Source organism: Juglans regia, chromosome 2 (assembly GCF_001411555.2).
Source record: "Juglans regia cultivar Chandler chromosome 2, Walnut 2.0, whole genome shotgun sequence".
Lineage (NCBI taxonomy): Eukaryota > Viridiplantae > Streptophyta > Magnoliopsida > Fagales > Juglandaceae > Juglans > Juglans regia.
Window position 1 is genome coordinate 36,759,715 of NC_049902.1, and position 17,954 is coordinate 36,777,668.

The 17,954-nt window shown below is 36.3% G+C and overlaps 1 protein-coding gene across 1 annotated transcript; it reads right to left on the reverse strand.

Annotated features, from left to right (window-relative positions):
• Positions 1 to 1,011: 1,011 nt before the first annotated feature.
• Positions 1,012 to 17,831, reverse strand: LOC108984814 (disease resistance protein RPV1-like). The gene is made up of 7 exons (XM_018956877.2): positions 17,182 to 17,831; positions 8,222 to 8,753; positions 6,179 to 7,283; positions 4,887 to 5,165; positions 2,929 to 4,801; positions 2,512 to 2,586; positions 1,012 to 1,480 (listed from the first exon to the last, which is right to left on the reverse strand). Exons 1-5 carry the CDS (start codon positions 17,351 to 17,353, stop codon positions 3,308 to 3,310), a joined length of 3,582 nt encoding a protein of 1,193 aa, XP_018812422.1. The 5' UTR covers positions 17,354 to 17,831; the 3' UTR covers positions 1,012 to 1,480; positions 2,512 to 2,586; positions 2,929 to 3,307.
• Positions 17,832 to 17,954: the final 123 nt, after the last annotated feature.

Below are 17,954 nucleotides of genomic sequence, written 5' to 3' on the forward strand. Positions count from 1 at the left end.
ACCCTTAAACTTTTATGGCTCCCTCTCACTGAATGTGGGCAGTCAATTTTGTGTGTGGGTTCTTAATGCGAAGACTAATGTTTAGTTGAATGAAACTTTGTGAAATTTTCAATTATGTACTTCAATGCCATCCATGACTGTCCTCGATTAGTGAATTAGGGCTGTTTGCCATATATGATGGCCATTTGGGAGATATTGTTCCTGCCTATCTACAGAAACATTTGTTTTCCAACATCGGCCTAAAGAAGGTGCGATGTTACTTTGAAACATGAAGAGATCATTGTAACTTTCAGTCTCACTAAGTTCCATATTAACTGTAATGGTCTAGATGGTTTTTGTATGGACCAACTGTAATGGTACTCTTCTTATGTTTTCTATTTGCCCTTGGACAGCAATTAACTTACGATGTAGTATGTATATGTTGTTTAGAATGAAAAGGATCTTTTACTTGTAAAAAAAAACATTTATGTCAATTCTATGGTGTTTTCTAATTTTGTGTGTCTTGTCAAGTGAGGGGGGAAATGAAAGAAGGAAAGGAAAGAAAATCAAGTAGAATATTGCAAACGTAAGCAAGTGGATTTTCTATGCTAGAAGCTATATTTTGGTACATGCCACTTTAGAAATCTACACTAATTTGCGCTTATCATAGTTTTATAAAGTTCAATAAAATGAAAGTGGACGCAAGAATCCTAAAAATGAGAGAGTAGAAGTGTATCATCCTGAGAGGTTCTTCATAATTTGTCCCGCAAACATGACTTTCGTTTTGTCCTTGGAACAAATCCGCCAAAAAGGATAATCAAATGTCCCAAAAAGGATCATATGAGGGCATAGGTGGGAAAGAAAAATTATTCAGGGCAAAACCCCGTCTATGTCATCTCTGTGACTGGGAATAGAGAAGTGCCATAACCTGCCTACTTGTTTCTTGAGGTACCCATCACAGAGAAGTTTATGTCATCTATGTGACAAGAAAATTCTTGCAGGAACACATAAAAATTTAGAGCTAAACCAAAATAGTATAAATTCATATAAAGTTGTTAAATTCATCTAAGTTTGAATTTCAGGTACATATCTGTATATACACAAGGTACACATGGTGGATGCTACCAACGCCCCTAGTCTACATAGTACACCACAGCATCTCCACATACTACAGCATAGCATCTCCACAAGGTACACACACAAACTACACCACAGCATCTTCACAACACAACAAGTGTTTGCACACAAAGCCCATAGTCTACAATATACACAAGAAACACCAGGTGCATCTCCACAACTGCATACAAAACAACATGCACTAACACTTGTTTCACAACACAACATACACGACAAAAACTGCTTGGGGTCACCTGCTGCACCAAATGGCTTCACCATCTCCAAAATTGGATAAGCTATACTAGCAGCCCCTTCACAACACAACATACACAAGAGAAGTAGATTTTGGTCACGGGCTGCACCATAGGTTGCACCATCTCCACAACTAGAGACAAAACAAACAGAATTACTACAAAGTGTTGGAATGTAACCATAGTATTCATTTGTCATAAGTGATGGCTTTTAATAAAATGGAGTTCCAATTTCTTCTAAAAAAAAAAGAAATGATACTGACTATAATGATATTAAACAATGAAATAAAATAAACTCCTCTTTTTTGGTATGAGTTGGAGAAACGTAGGACTTCTCTTTTTATGCCAATATTTCCTTCCATATTCTCTTTCCTCGGCAGTTGGCGGCCAATGGAGGCAAAGAACTTGTAGTTAGAGTTGGCTCGTAATAATAACAAAAAAAAAGGGTCAAGCCATGGTCAAATTTTTAGATCTGTTTTGAATGTTGCCACCATACCATGCATATGAGGCTTGGAATGAAGAATAAATACTGCTTTTGTACAGTGAAAAGAAATTAGTGAATTAATGGAAGTTTTACAATGTTAGTATTGAATCATTAACTTTTTTTGGATTCCAATAAAGGTAAAGAAAAAGGGCCACGGAAAAAGTAGGGGACAAAGAATTATGTTACCCTTTATCCACTTCAAGGCCTGTTATGTATTCCAAAATCACATTGAAAATGACAGGACTGTTTGGAGCCACTCTTGGCCTTCCTAGTGCTAAAGTGAGACCTTTTGGAAATGCCAACTAATCAAAGAGCAACAAACCCAATACAAGTTAGAACCTTTCAACCACAATTTTTCAGAACAGAAACTTGCAATTGGCTCTCGGGAAGACACATGGACAGAAAGTGAAAATTTTGAATCTGCATTGCTGACTCATGCCATAAAAAGCAAGGTAAATATGAATTCTAATGCCAATAGGCCCTGGCCTCCCATCCGTCCCACAGGGATGGGTTCTGATCTGGGGTTCAATCCCCTCAGATGAGACTATATGTCCCTAAATTTCCTAGAAAGCAATAAAAAAATGACATGAATTCAAATGCCCATTTGTGAACATTTTATCTTGCAAAGGAAATTATGAGCAAAAATATGTTGCAGCATCAAATATAAAGTGAAAAACATACTAATCATGGGATGAAAAGTCGACGCTTTCCTCCTGCTTTCATGCTCAGGATGCCTTCATCAAGTCCCTTGATCCCCTGTTTTACCATTTAGATTATAATCAGTAAAGCTGTAGCAGAATTTTCAGTGAGCACAAGCATGAAACGTTTGTCTATTTAAAGCGAGTAGGTCTTCTTCTGATTTTCTATAGCAATATGGATAAAGCAAGGACACCATTTAAGAGATACAAGCATGTAGCTGCTTCCCGTTTAAAATTTTTCTATTTACCCAGGCCGAGTAAAACGATGCGAAACCTAAAGAACAATTTTTTCCCCATGCCCTAAGCCGCAATACCCGCATCTCACAAAACCCAAAAATCAATTCTCTCAGTACACAAGAAGAACGTAATAGTATGGAAGGAAAAATGGTACAACATTTACCTACGAAGCTGATGGTGGGGCGGCGGCAAACAGAGCTCCACCGGAGCAGTGCACTGGTTTGATCCGTTCAATCAGCTCGCGGGGAGTGGCGGTGCTGGGCAGACGGAGTCACGTCGCGAGGTGGCGCCGCTGAACAGAGAGACGTCGTCGCGAGGTGGGGCTGGGAAGAGGAAGGCGACGCTGGTTCCAGGCGAGGGAGGCGTTCTAGTTTCACGGGATGTGGGCTCTCAAATTCGAATGGGATGCACAGATGATGCAAAACACACGTTTTGCTTGAAAGGGGACACACGTAAGGTGTGCTACGGATCAGCCGTGAACAGTGGTTGATCCGTAGCACAACTCAAACCCTCAGTTTACCGATGAATGATCTTTGTAGGCATTAGTCCTCGGCTTCAGAAGGGAAAGATACCTCATTATCATCTGCTGCAGCAGGCATTTCATCATCTTTAGCAGTATCATTGCTGAGATATTGAGCCATACTTCCATAATTATCTATTACATTTGGCTTCTTGAGGAGAAGATGAACGCCACACTTGCTCACCTCAATGTCGCTCAAGCTCCTGAAAGACACCTCGATTTCCTCTCCACTAAACATTTCTATTTCTCTTTCTTTTTCTGGAAAATCTATCGTCTTTAACTTATTTCTTATCACAGGGGCTTGGAATAAGAATAAGTTACGCGAAATGTCTGCATAATGGTCAAACGATATTGGCACAAGAACATGCCCGAAGCCTCTGGTTTTATTATGGATTGTCACGTCCAGATTTGGCCTAGTCGCTTTTTTAGGAATATGAAATGTACAAGCAGTGCAGATAAGTAGCATGTGAATCTCACCTTCTGAAAGTGAAGGTACACGAAAGGAAATCGAAGATCCAATTCTTTGATGGCTAAACCAATTTGGAACCTTAGTGCCAGGGACGCAAAATAGTCTTTGAGCAACACTCTGGGTTGACGGAGAGAGAACCTGGAGAAGATTAGTCCTAAAATTGGGTAGTAGATTGTCGCACCCAATCATTTCAACGAATGAAATTGATTCCAAATTCAAGCCCTGGATCTCAAGCAGTTTGTTGCAGTGATTGAGGGAAAGACCAATTAATTGTGAACTCGGTGAAAGTGAGAGCCTTTCCATTGATGAGCAACCATTTGCAATCAAGATCCGTAAATTTGCAGGGAGTTCTGAAATTGCGTGAAGGGACGCACAATATTTCAAACGCAACATTCCTAATTTAGAGAGGCGACCGACGCCTTGAGGTAGCCTACAAAATTTGTTTTTTGATAGATCCAATTCTTGGAGTGAAGATAAACCTCCGAGATCAATGGCATTCTCAGCTTCAGACAAGTTGCAGTTATTAAGAACTAGTTTTCCCAAAGAACAAAATCCAACAACTGAAGCTCGTACCAAATTCACGGGGTTCAAGCATTTTGGTGATGAAATCCACGATGAGAAGCAAGACAACCAAGATTCTAAAGAAGTTCCTTCATGTCCAAATAATGATATGGCATTGAGATTCTTCAAAAGACTAAAGGAGGATGGTAATTGCTTGATAGCAGTTCTGTCTGCAAGTAACCTTTTTAAAGTCATCAAATTCCCCAATTTCTCTGGCAACTTGTCAAGTTTTAAGCAGCCAGACAAGTTAAGAGTTTCAAGAGATTTTAAGTTAGAAATGCTTTCTGGAAGATTTCTAACTTTCTTGCAGTCTACTAAACTCAGCCTGACCAGCCCTTTCAGATGTTTAATAGACTCATGTAGTTCAACCAAGTTTATGCAATTGTCAAGTAATAGTATCTCCAGATGTGGGACTTGTAAGAAGTTTGGCGATTTTATGAGAGCTCTGGAATAGCTGAGATTAAGAACTTTTAAATTGTTGAGTTTCTGTAGAGGGGAAAAAAAAACTATCGTCAGTCACATACTTTAAGATAAAGAAAGAAAAAAAAATGTACATTAAAATTCACTATACCCTGTTCTCTTTCCAGATCTGTTTGAGATTGCTACGCTGCATGTCAAGAACAACAAGGTTGTCCAGATGAAAACTTTGAGGAAGAAATTCCAGAGGGCAGAAACGCCAGCAAAGCCATCTTAGCTCTTTGGAAAGATATTCGTAGCTTCCTGTGAGATGTACACCATTGATTTGTAGTAGTCTCAAATTTTGCATATTTGCAAATGCTTCCGTTTTCAGATGTTCTACCTTAAGCTCGGGTGGTAAATTTAGGATGAGACCCTCCACTGCATCCGATCCCTGGCAAGATATAAATTTAGTTAAGTTCGATAGGATCATCATTTTCTTTTTACTAACTTAGGCATTACTAGAACCAAAATTTGATTCAACGTCTTGTACCATATATAAGAAATTTCATAATCTTTGTTTGAGTGGAGAAAGAACCAAAAGTCTCAATATAGAATTTTATTTTAAAAATATATATAGTTTGTCAAACTAACTTTAAATTTGGAGTAATAAGTTACAGACACTTTTTATGAATTTAGAAAACCAACAACGTGTCAAGACACCTTGAACTCCGAAAGAGTATCATTACAATTTTTTTAAATTTTTAAATAATAAATAAAAAATAATTTAATTTATAATAATATTATAAAATTATATTATAACAATATTTTAACTTTATAATATTTTTTATTCAACTTTTTCTCTCATTTTCTAAAATTTAAAAAATATTCAACTCAAACTATCTCACTATTATTCACAAATTATCTTATAATTATTCATAAAATTTTCATCTCATTTCACTCCTCAAATGAACCCTAATGAAATTAATCATAATTTGCATTTACCGATATATTTAATGGAAGTGGATGATGTGACTAAAAAGTAGCATAGCTCCCTAAGGATTTTTGTCTGGCTGCTTAAAACTTGTCTGACACTTGTAAAGAAATAAAAGGTTTATTTTGAATAAATCAAATTAAATTTACAAATAAAAATGGTTGCAAAACTTTTAGACTTCCGATTGTTTGAAGTATAAATTAATGCTTAACTGATAAAATTTATGAGGGAAGTATAAATGCTAAAGCATAATTACATGCCTTTTTAAGATTCTAAACTGTCACTTTTTAATTGATTTAGAGAAGTTTTGGATTAAACATCATAAAGTTACGAGTAACGTTAATATGCTACTGAAATAATAATAAATGATTGGTAAAAAGACAAAATCTTTTAGGTACCTAAGTTATCTTCGGCAAAATGACGAACACTATGCATATGCACAATTTTATATATATGCAAATAATGTCTCTCACCTTATGTTTGTGCAATACACTCGAGACGTCATTGCGAAACCACAATCTACTACGCTTTCCTGGATATTGGTGTGATTCTTCACGAACAACTTCTCTTCCCATATCTCGAATCAAATCATGCATTCCTAACTTATTATGTTGATCGTCAATTCTCAGGAGGGCCCTTTGAACAAGAATGTTTATACCGCTTATGGAGGAGAAGCCACAACCATCAAGTATTGTAATGACGTTTTCTTTGTCTGAATCGACAAAGAAACATGCAATATCGAGGAATATCATCTTTTTATCATGATCTAGGGAATCGAAGCTTCTTTTAAGTATTTTATGAATCTTGTCGTGAGGCATTTTTTGTAATATTTTCAACTCACTTTTCCATTCAATGGCACTTCTTCCTAATAGAAAACAACCTAGAACCTCAAGAGCTAATGGAAGTCCTCCAGCATAATTCACAGCACTAACCGAAAGGTCTAGGTAATCTTTTTCTGGATGGGCCATTCCAAAGGCATGCCAACTGAAAAGTTGACGAGATTCAAACCTATCCAATTTTCTAACCTCATACTTTCCATTCACTTGTGCTTGTGTCAGCAAATGTTCATTTCTAGTTGTTATAATGACTCTACTTCCTGGACCAAACCATTTGCGTCGTCCAACAAAGGCATATATTTGTTCCAAGTCATCCACGTCATCAAGAACAACAAGAACTCTTCTGTCTTGAATTCTTTCTTCAATCAATCTGATTCCTCTATCAACACTGTCAATCTTAAATTTCTTCATTTTCAAGATATCACAAAGAAGTTGTTTTTGTAAACCAACCAAGCCATTGAACTGTTCAGACTTTTCCTTGATATGCATAAGAAAACTGCTTCCCCCAAATGTATCACGTATTTGGTTATAGACAGCTTTTGCAATCGTGGTTTTACCAATCCCGCCCATCCCATAGATGCCAACAATGCGAACATCACTTGTTTCAACATTTAATAAAGCTTTCATCTCTTCAACACGTGAATTGACTCCTACTGGGTGAATGGCAACATCCAAATACTCAGCTGGCTTCAATTTACTTAAAACTTCTTTCACAATTTGGTCTATGACTCTTGATTCATACCTGATCATTATATTTCACAAGAAAAATATATAAAAAAAAAAAAAAAGATTCTTCTATCCATCATCCCTACACCACACACTTGTTAAGAGAAAAAAAATAAAAAATAAAAATATATATGTGGTGTAGGTCAATGATGAGTAGAATTTTTCATTTATAAAAAAGTGCTACTGTTTATGATTCAGCGTGCAAAGTTGTAAACACATCATTTGTTGTAATACCAGAGAAATAAAAAAAAAAGTTCAAATAAAAAGAGTGCCCATGTGACATGACATAAACATGTCTCCCTACCTTCGTGGATATAATCATCACAATAAGTACGGTTACAATATCGATCATCTATCTCAAGTGTGCGATATTCTATCTAAAAGGCCATCCTAGGATTACAATATCTCTCTAAGTGGCATATATATATTATTGGTAAATGAGATTTTATTCATCATCAGCAAATGATGATGAACTAATTCAACCAAAAGCTATTTGTTTTGTCGATCCATTTTTTGATCTTTCAATTTTATAAATTTCAGACTAAAATTTGAAACAAAAAAAATTAAGGACTTGTTTGGACATACTAAGAATTATCAGAATTCTCAAAACTTCTCATAATTTCATTCTCAAACATCACTTAAACACAAAACATATTTCAATTACAAATTTTTTAACTTTTTTTACCGAATCATTATGTAAATACAAAAACCAATAAAATTTTTACAAACTTTTAAATAAAAATAATATTAAAAACTTTATAATATTTTTATTTAACTTTTTCTCTTTCATTTTATTTTTCTCTCTCATTTTATTTTTCTCCTTTCCAAAACCTAGTAAAACATCATCATTCAAACCATTTCACTATCATTAACAAAATTATAAAATATTCTAAGTGTCCAAACATAAACCCTAAGAAAATGCGAGGAAAAAAACATGAGAAAGAATCATAATACCCATTTTCCGCTTGCTCGATATCCCAGCCTTTTCGAGAAGCAGCTTCTCTAAGTGCTGCTCTCCACCCCTCCACCCTTTCCATATCATTTTGAAATAGCTCTTCATGCCTAGCAAATGCATCTGCAAAAGTTCCAGTTTGATTTCGGATATCCGAGGGGACCACATGATAAAATATAGGAAGAAGAGTTTGGCCTCTAGTTTCTGCACAGTGAATAATCTCGACAAGCTCATTAAGGCACCACTTAGAATAAGCATAGCCTTTTGAGAAAACTACAATGGAAATTTTTGATCCATGAATCGCGTTGTGCAGCTCGGTAGAGATGTCCTCCCCACTGGGGAGCTCTCCTTCATCTCGAAATGTATGAATTCCAACTCGCAATAAGGCGGAGTACAAGTGATCAGTGAAATTCTTGCGAGTGTCTCCTCTAAAACTTAGAAAGACGTCATAATTGCAAATACTTGGGCAGGGTGAAGGAAGAGTTTGAGAAGCCATGGAAAAGGAGGTGCTTGTTATGGCTGGATTTGAATGGACTGAAAAAGAATAGACAAAGTGTGCGAGTTAATATATAAGAGTGTGCGCCAGGAAAATGCGTGAAATCAACATTCTTTTTCATAAGTACATTGATAAAAGAAGAAAGAACTACTCATGATGTACTCAGTTCTAAAATAATAACTTGCAAACATCTGAACATCCCACAAGTCCCAATTCTTTTTCACAAATGATACACTGATCTATTTCCTCTTCAATTTTCTTAAGACTAAAAAAAGCACTTGAGGATTCTGTAAGAAAAGTTTGTCAGGTGTCCAAACTATCATGAGAGTTAAGGTGATAAAAAAATCTTATTCATATTTCCACATTACGTGGGATGCATTTTAATACATATAATATTCTGTATCATTGACAACACGACAACAAATGAGAAATTCCAGTACACATCCCTATAAATGTGTGAAGCATGGCATCCCCTACGCCCAAAGAATAATCGCATGCGCCTATGCTAACTGCTAAGGTTATGGCTGATCAAGACACCACAGTCTTGGGGACATAAAGGTTATATTCTTGTCAAAAATTATTTTAAAATAAAAAGCTCATGCGTAAATATGGAACTTGGCATATTTTTTTCAAGTATTATAGCATGGCAAATGATAATTTACAGTGCATGGCATCTGGCTTCGTGCTTGTCTTGGGAGCTCGATCAGATGAGAATTGTATGCGTTTCTATATATTCTTAACCCTAGAGAAAGAAGAGTATACGAATAAGCCAACACGACATCCATGGCCATCCCCAAACTCTTCTATAATTCTCTTCATGTATGTCTAAAATTACTTAAAGTCAACAATGCTGGTTTTTGGTCAATTACCTACCTCGATCATCCGTTAATTCAGACCATAATTATATATATATATTGGACCCCAAAAAACTGTACTCTACCCTTTAGAAATTTGAGAAAACAAATAAAGGTAAAAATAAACCAATTAAAAGCTTAAAAATCAAAAGAAAAAAAATACTTTCTTTAAAAGAAAAGTCAAAACCTAAAAATAGAAAAAACATAGGAATTGGGAAAAGAAATACTTTTCAAAAACAATTACCAAACGAATTGTCTTGGAAAAATATTAGCTCGAGCTCTTGTTCGATTTTGAAAAGCTTGTGTGGGAGAGATAGGCGGGAAAGATATCTCGTGAAGTGTCTATTACTTAAGAACTTGACCTTATGGCAGGTTTGCGGCAAAGATGAGACATCTCATCCAATATTTTGATTATCATACTAGACGTCATATCGATTAAGACATTAAAACGAAATATTTTAATACTGATATCATTTTATGTACCATTTCGAGATAGTTAATATATGAATAAATTATATATAAATTATATTTTAAAATATTAGTCTATATATGAATAAATTATATATAAATTATAAATAGCCTAGTTTGAATTGAGAGTCAAAAAATAAACTTGTTGTTTGAAAAAATGAAAAAATTAAAATTAAAATTAAAGGCCAAAATATCGGTAGGTATGGGCCGAAATACAAGCCCGTACAGGTCAAAATATAGGTCGATACGGCCGGTATGAAATATATGCAATACCTGTACCGGATCAGTGGCCGGTACGGCATATTTTAGCCGTACAGGCCGGTACAATACAGTATTTGAAACACTGATATCACCGCATTTTATCTCATCTCATCTTATTTCCAAACATAATTCAAATACAAAATTTTCAAACGAATCATTACAACATTTTTAAACTAATCAGTACAAATTTTTCAAATAAAAAATAAAAAAAAATCCAATTTTTCAAATCCCAAACAAAAATAATATTATAAAACTATATTCTTACAATATTTTAATTTTATAATATTTTTTATTCAATTTTTTTCTCTCATTTTCCAAAATCTAAAAAATATTCTGTTAAGGCATCAGCAGTATATTCCAAAGAATATTCTGGAAAATCTCCTTGTAACAGAGAGAATATTTTCCCTAGCTAGGTGTCATGCTTTGATTGGTTCTGTTGTAGAATTCTGTTAAGGAATGCGTCTATATATTGCTCACTGTAATGAGGTTTCCATATATGAGAAAACACAAAATATTGAGGCAGAGTATCTCTTTGGCTTTTTCTCAAATAGTGCGTCTGCACTACTTTTCCTTTTGCTTTATCATGGTATCCAGAGCCTAACGGACTCACGTCCTCTTCCTTTTGTCGTCTTCTTTATTTTCTTTGCTATCTCTTCTCATTCTCTTTTGATTTCTTTTCAATGGCTCCCTCTGATAAATCCACCAACAAAAACACAAATCTCTCCCTCCTTAACTCAACCACGCATTTCATCACTATTGAACTCACTATCGAAAATTTTCTTCTATGGAAGGCACAGATAGTGCCGTTCCTAAAAGGGCATCAGTTGTTTGGGTACGTTGATGGTACCCTTCCTTCACCTCCAGCCATTCTTAATGATGCACCGAATCATGCCCTTACTCAATGGGTTTTGCAAGATCAATTAATAGTTTCTACTATTAATTCATCTCTCTCAGATTCGGTTCTAGCACAAGTTCTGGACTATGCTACTTCTCGTGAGATATGGACTACTCTGAATAATCTCTTTGCAGCCAAATCTTCAGCTCACTTAATCCATACCAAATATCAACTTGCTACATTAAAGAAAGATTCTGAGTCTATCTCTGATTACTTCAACAAAGTTAAATCTCTTGTAGCAACTTTAGGAGCTACTGGGCATCCTGTGCCCGACTCTGAAATGGTCATCTTTCTTCTAGCTGGGCTTGGAACAGAGTATGAATCTCTGGTAACTTCACTCACTACTCGACCCGATATTCTTTCTCCCCATCAAATTTTTAGTTTCCTCCTCAATCATGAATCCCGTTTAGCCCATCAAACCCAAGCTCTACTGTCGGGTACTAACCTCACTACTCATAATACAACCAAAACCATGGGGTCTGGAAGTCCACATAGAGGCCGTGCTATTTTTTTTCTTGGTAGGGGTCGTGGTCGACACTCTGGACGTGGTCTGCTTCCTTGGCCACGCTCTCCTCAAACTCTTCCTACTCAATTTCCTCCACGCACGGACAACAGACCCGTGTGTCAAGTGTGTCACAAACCAGGCCACACAGCTCTTGATTGCTACCATCGGTTCAATGAGACTTATCAATCTACTCCATCTGCTCCTCCCACTGCAAATTTCACCTCATTTGCGCCATCTCCGTCTCCTAGTACTGCATGGTTTCCTGATACTGCTGCGTCCCATCATTTTACAGCTGATTTACATAATCTTAACCTGGAATCGTCTACTTACCAGGGTCCGGAGCAAGTAAGCATTGGTGATGGTTCCAATCTTCCCATTCACCACGTTGGTTCGGCTCAAGTCAACTCTAGCAATGGCAAATTTCTTCTTCATCAACTCTTACATGTTCCCTCTATTTCTCGAAATCTTCTTTCTGTTAGACAATTTTGCACTGATAATAAAGTTTTCTTTGAGTTTCATTCCTCTTTATTTTTTGTGAAGGATTCATGCACCCAGGAAGTACTTCTTCAGGGCCATGTTGAGGATGGAATCTATGTGCTTCGGTCAGATGAAGAGCCAGTTTCTGTTTCTCCCAAAGCTTTCCTTGGCACTCGCACAACAGCCCAACTATGGCACTCAAGGTTGGGTCATCCGTCTCCACGGACAACTTCACTCACTTTTCGTCGGTTCCATCTTCCACTCAGCACCTCTACAGTTTTACAACATTGCCCAGCGTGTTCTTCGGCCAAAGCACATACTCTACCTCATCCTCCCTCTCCTACCCGATCTACCTTTCCTTTTCAATTGTTGTTTTTCGATGTATGGGGTCCTGCCTCTATCCTGTCTACCAAGGGCTCTCGTTATTTTCTTTCAATAGTTGATGATTACTCTAAGTTTATCTGGTTTCTTCCCATGCAATTAAAATCAAATGTCAGTACTCTTGTTATTGCATTTCTTAAGTTTGTTCATAATACTTTTTCTTCCAATATTGTTTCGGTCCAAACAGATGGAGGGGGTGAGTTTCGACCTCTTCATTCAATTTTTCAATCCTATGGGATATCTCATCGTATTACCTGTCCACATTCTCATCCACAAAATGGGAGTGTGGAACGACGTCACCGTCACATTGTAGAAACAAGCCTGTCCTTACTTTCGCATGCATCGGTTCCACTCACATATTGGGTTGAGGCATTTCAAACCGCCACTTTTTTAATTAATCGTATGCCTACTCCCATACTTCAAAATCAATCTCCCTTTGAAATTCTCATGGGAAAAATTCCTGACTATTCTTTTTTTCGTGTGTTCGGATTTTCATGTTGGCCCAATTTACGTCCATTCAATAATCATAAATTAGACTATAGATCCAAGGAATGTGTTTTTATGGGCTACAGCCCTGATTATAAGGGCTATGTGTGTCTACACATTGCAACGGGCCGAATATTCATCTCACGGGATGTAATATTCAATGAATTAAAATTTCCTTTTGCCCAGTCCATTTCCTCGCACTCATCGGTCCAACCCACTCTCACTGAACCGCTGCTCCATACTTCACCTCAAGCCATTACCTCTCAACCCAATCATCTCAGCCCAAGTCATGTGCCGGCCCAATCTATCCTTCCTTCCCCTTCACATACCCGTGGCCCTTATACTTCTCTGCCCCGTGCCCATACTCGACCCAACTCTCCTATAGGTATCTCAAACCCTAACTCTTTACTTTCATCTCCCACTTCTTCTAGTCCTGCAAATCTCATCAGCGCCGCACCCTTCACAGATTCATCCTTTTCCACTGCTCAATCCTCTTCTTCATCTTTTATTCCTCCCACCAAACATCCTATGGTCACACGGTCTCAATCCAATACATCTCGACCTCTTCATCGCACTGACGGGACTATCCCGTGGCCTCCCTCTAAAACCACGATCTCATTAACTCTTTCTTCTCCATATGATTCCTCTCAACCCTCGGTCCCTGAAGAACCCGTGTCATTCACTGAAGCTTCTAAACACTCTGAATGGCGTCTTGCTATGGCAGCCGAAATTGATGCACTCCTGCACAACCATACCTGGGACCTAGTTCCATCTTCCCCATCCTACAATCTGCTTGGTTCGAAATGGGTCCTAAAGACTAAACGGAAGGCTGATGGTACTCTTGAGCGACGAAAGGCCAGACTAGTTGCTCAAGGATATCATCAGCAACCAGGACTCGATTACAGTGAAACGTTTAGTCCTGTTGTTAAACCCACCACCATCCGTCTTTTACTCTCTCTTGCAGTGACTTCAAACTGGGCTCTTCATCAACTGGACATACAGAATGCATTCTTGCATGGGGAGCTTGAAGAAGATGTGTACATGAAACAGCCTCCTGGCTTTGTGAATTCGGATTTTCCCCAACATGTCTGTAAGTTAAAAAGGTCTATTTATGGTTTAAAACAGGCACCTAGAGCCTGGTTTGCAAAACTCAGTAATAGACTACTTACTCTAGGGTTTCAGTGTTCTCGTGCAGATTCTTCATTATTTATTATGAAAACTGAAACTGCTTGCATCTACATCTTGATATACGTTGATGATATCATTGTCACTAGGTCTAACTCTGGTCTTATTTCTGAGTTTGTCAAATCTTTGAGTACCTATTTTCCTGTCAAGGATTTAGGATTGTTGCATTATTTTCTTGGTATTGAAGTTCATCGAACATCCTTGGGTCTGTTTTTATCTCAGTCAAAATATATTACTGATTTGTTGACACGTATCAATATGCACAATTCGAAATCTGTCAACACTCCAATGTCCTGCTCGGACAAACTCACTGCCTTAGAGGGTTCCACCTTTGAGGATCCTCAATGGTATCGTAGTGTGGTCGGCAGTTTACAGTACTTATCATTCACTCGTCCAGATATATCATTTGCTGTAAATCGAGTCTGTCAATACATGCATTGTCCCCGTGTTCCTCATTGGACTGCTGTTAAACGCATCTTGCGTTATCTAAATAATACTCGTTATTTAGGATTGTGTTTCTCCTCTATTTCTTCTCCTATGTTGACTGCATTCTCTGATGCTGATTGGGCCGGGTGCCTTGATGATAGACGTTCTACGGGTGGTTTCTGTATATATTTTGGGAAACATTTAATTTCATGGGGTTCCAAGAAACAACCCACTATAGCTAGATCCTCTACGGAGGCTGAATACAAATCAGTAGCTAACACTACTTGTGAGGTTCTTTGGTTGCAGTCACTATTGGGTGAACTTGGAATATACTTTTCAGACCCACCAATACTTTGGTGTGACAACATTGGTGCCACATATTTGTCAGTAAATCTAGTAATGCATTCCAGAACAAAGCATGTTGAATTGGACTACCATTTTGTTTGAGAAATAGTTGCAGCGAAAGCACTACGTGTAGCCTTTGTGTCTAGCAAAGATCAGCTAGCTGATATATTGACTAAACCACTGTCTACTGCGTGGCTTATACAGCTTCGATCAAGCCTCACCATGGCTTTGGTGCCGCTTGAATCCCGGGGGGATGTTAAGGCAGCAGCAGTATATTCCAAAGAATATTCTGGAAAATCTCCTTGTAACAGAGAGAATATTTTCCCTAGCTAGGTGTCATGCTTTGATTGGTTCTGTTGTAGAATTCTGTTAAGGAATGCGTCTATATATTGCTCACTGTAATGAGGTTTCCACATGTGAGAAAACACAAAATATTGAGGCAGAGTATCTCTTTGGCTTTTTCTCAAATAGTGTGTCTGCACTGCTTTTCCTTTTACTTTATCATATTCAATTCAAACTATCTCACTACTATTCACAAACTATCTTACTACTATTAATAAAATTTTCATCTCATCTCACTCCTCAAATTAGTCTTACATATAGAAAAAGTCTACTATGTCGCCCCAAACATATCACTCGGTTTGACCTCTCGGTGATTTTTTTTTTTTTACCAAATTATGAAGAAAGTGATTTTAAATATATTGTTGTATTTTTTTTATTTTTTAAAAATATTTAAAAATATTAAAAAAATATGAATAGAAAAATAAATAATAAATAAATAAAATTTACTTTTGCAACTAGGGTAACGTAGCACCGCTCAAACATATATAGAGTCATCGAGTCGCAAAATATGATAAGAGTACAATTTTTTTTTATAAACAAATATGATAAGAGTACTAGTTTCAAAGAAAAGTGAATAAAATATTACGTGCATCTTACAAAATTGCATGTTGGTAGAGAATGTAGAACTGCATGAAATAGATCCATTTACCTCACAGACGTTATTTAAGAAAGTGCAATGGGCAGTAGAAAAGAAAAAAATTATTCTCATTATTCATTATTTATTACCTCCCATCTCATATTTTATAAAAAATCCAACATCATATAAAAAGCACATTTATATCTTATAAAAAAAATTATAGATATGAAATGTGAGAATGAATAATAATTGATACATATCATTCCTTGATAAACAAATACGCGAAAATTGTCTACTAAATGGGTAAGAGCCCTCTCAATGGCTTCTCTATTTTACAAAAAATAAAATATATTTTACAATTTTACAAATTAGAGAATAATATGTCAAAATAAAACTTTCGTTGGATTATGTAAAATCAATGTAAAATATATATAAGCTAATCAAGTGCTTCTGGACATTTAGCATACACCATTCATTTATGTAAACTTTTTTATTATTTCTTTCTTTTTCCTAATCTTTCTTTACATTTCGCACATTTACACATTTATTTATAGAACATAAAAAAGTTATAATATTATTAGAACATTTTATTTTAATAAGAAGAAAAAATCATATTAAATTTTTTTCAAAACATGATAAAAAGTTAAAAGAAAAAAGATGAATGAGTTTTTCCATCTTTATTTTCTTTTTAATTTTTTATTGGACTATTGATTTAATTTTGGCAATACAAATATTATGAAAAAAGAAATGATATTTATAATTTTAAAATATCATGTGCAGTCGTGCATACTTCCCTTAAAAAGATGGATAAATTTGAATCTCATATTAAAAAAAAATGGTAAATCTCATTATTTTTTTTAAAAAAGGAACCCTATGAAATATTGAAAGATCTCATAATATTCTGATAATAAAAAGAGTTATTTAAAATAAATAAATAAATAAGGAAAAAATATTTAAATAATTTTAAAAAATAAGCTAATGTACGAAAGTATTGTAAAAATTGTTATTTAAAATAAATGTTCAACAAAATAAAATAAGAAATACTATAATCATAAATAGATTATATAAAAATAAATTTATAAATTAACGTGATTTGATATAATGCGTTAATTTATAAAATTATTTTTATTATAAAATAGATATAATAAATTATCTAAAATTACGTTAATTTATAAATTTATTTTTATATAATTTATTAGTATGCGTATCAGTTGAAAAAAGCATCGAAAATACTCTCAAAAAGTGAGTTGAGCGAAAACGGTACCTTCTCCGGGTACCTCCACAACGGAATGACGGATGTTAACGTGGCGATGCACGCTGGCTTCGAGAGCGAGAACCTTGGCATCCTCCTTCCGGTCATCGAATTCAGGCTCCAGCTTTCGCTTCAAGCCTCTCCTCGCAGCGGTGGTTCGGCCATTGTCTTCGTGCTGAGCCATCGGTGGTGGTGAGAGGTGAGAAGAAAGGTGAGGACGTTCAATATATAATTTGGTATCTCGAATTTAATGGAATGGGTTATGGGTCTCTGATCTGCTTCTCCATCGTTCTTTCCAAGTTACCGAACTTTTGAAAATGAAAGACAGCACCTTTGTTTTGAGTCCTGTAACGTCTTACTTGGGTTTCGACTCGACTGTCGTTGTCTGCTAGATTTCCAGGAGGCTTTTCTTCTTAGGAAGCAAAAAACTTCAAATCCATATGTCTGTATCTGTGACAGGCTGATCAGTGAGCAAGTTGTTATGTATGATTGACCAGTGGCTGCGTAAGATATTCACAGATCAGAGTTGGCGATAATCCGTGGCGGACGATTGCGTTTGATTGCCTCACCCGACCAATTGCGTTTACTCTCAAAACCGAACAGAGAAAGACTCTTATTGACATCCCAAGGACCCAAACGTCATGATCCAACGAATATATGGGGGGGTGATTTATGAGTTTTCTGGCAGCTACCGCGTACCTTCCCAGAAACAACAGAGGTAGATAGAGCAAACAATTGACTTCGTTTTTCAAGTCAAGTGGCGGGTCCACTACAGTCGGTGAGTC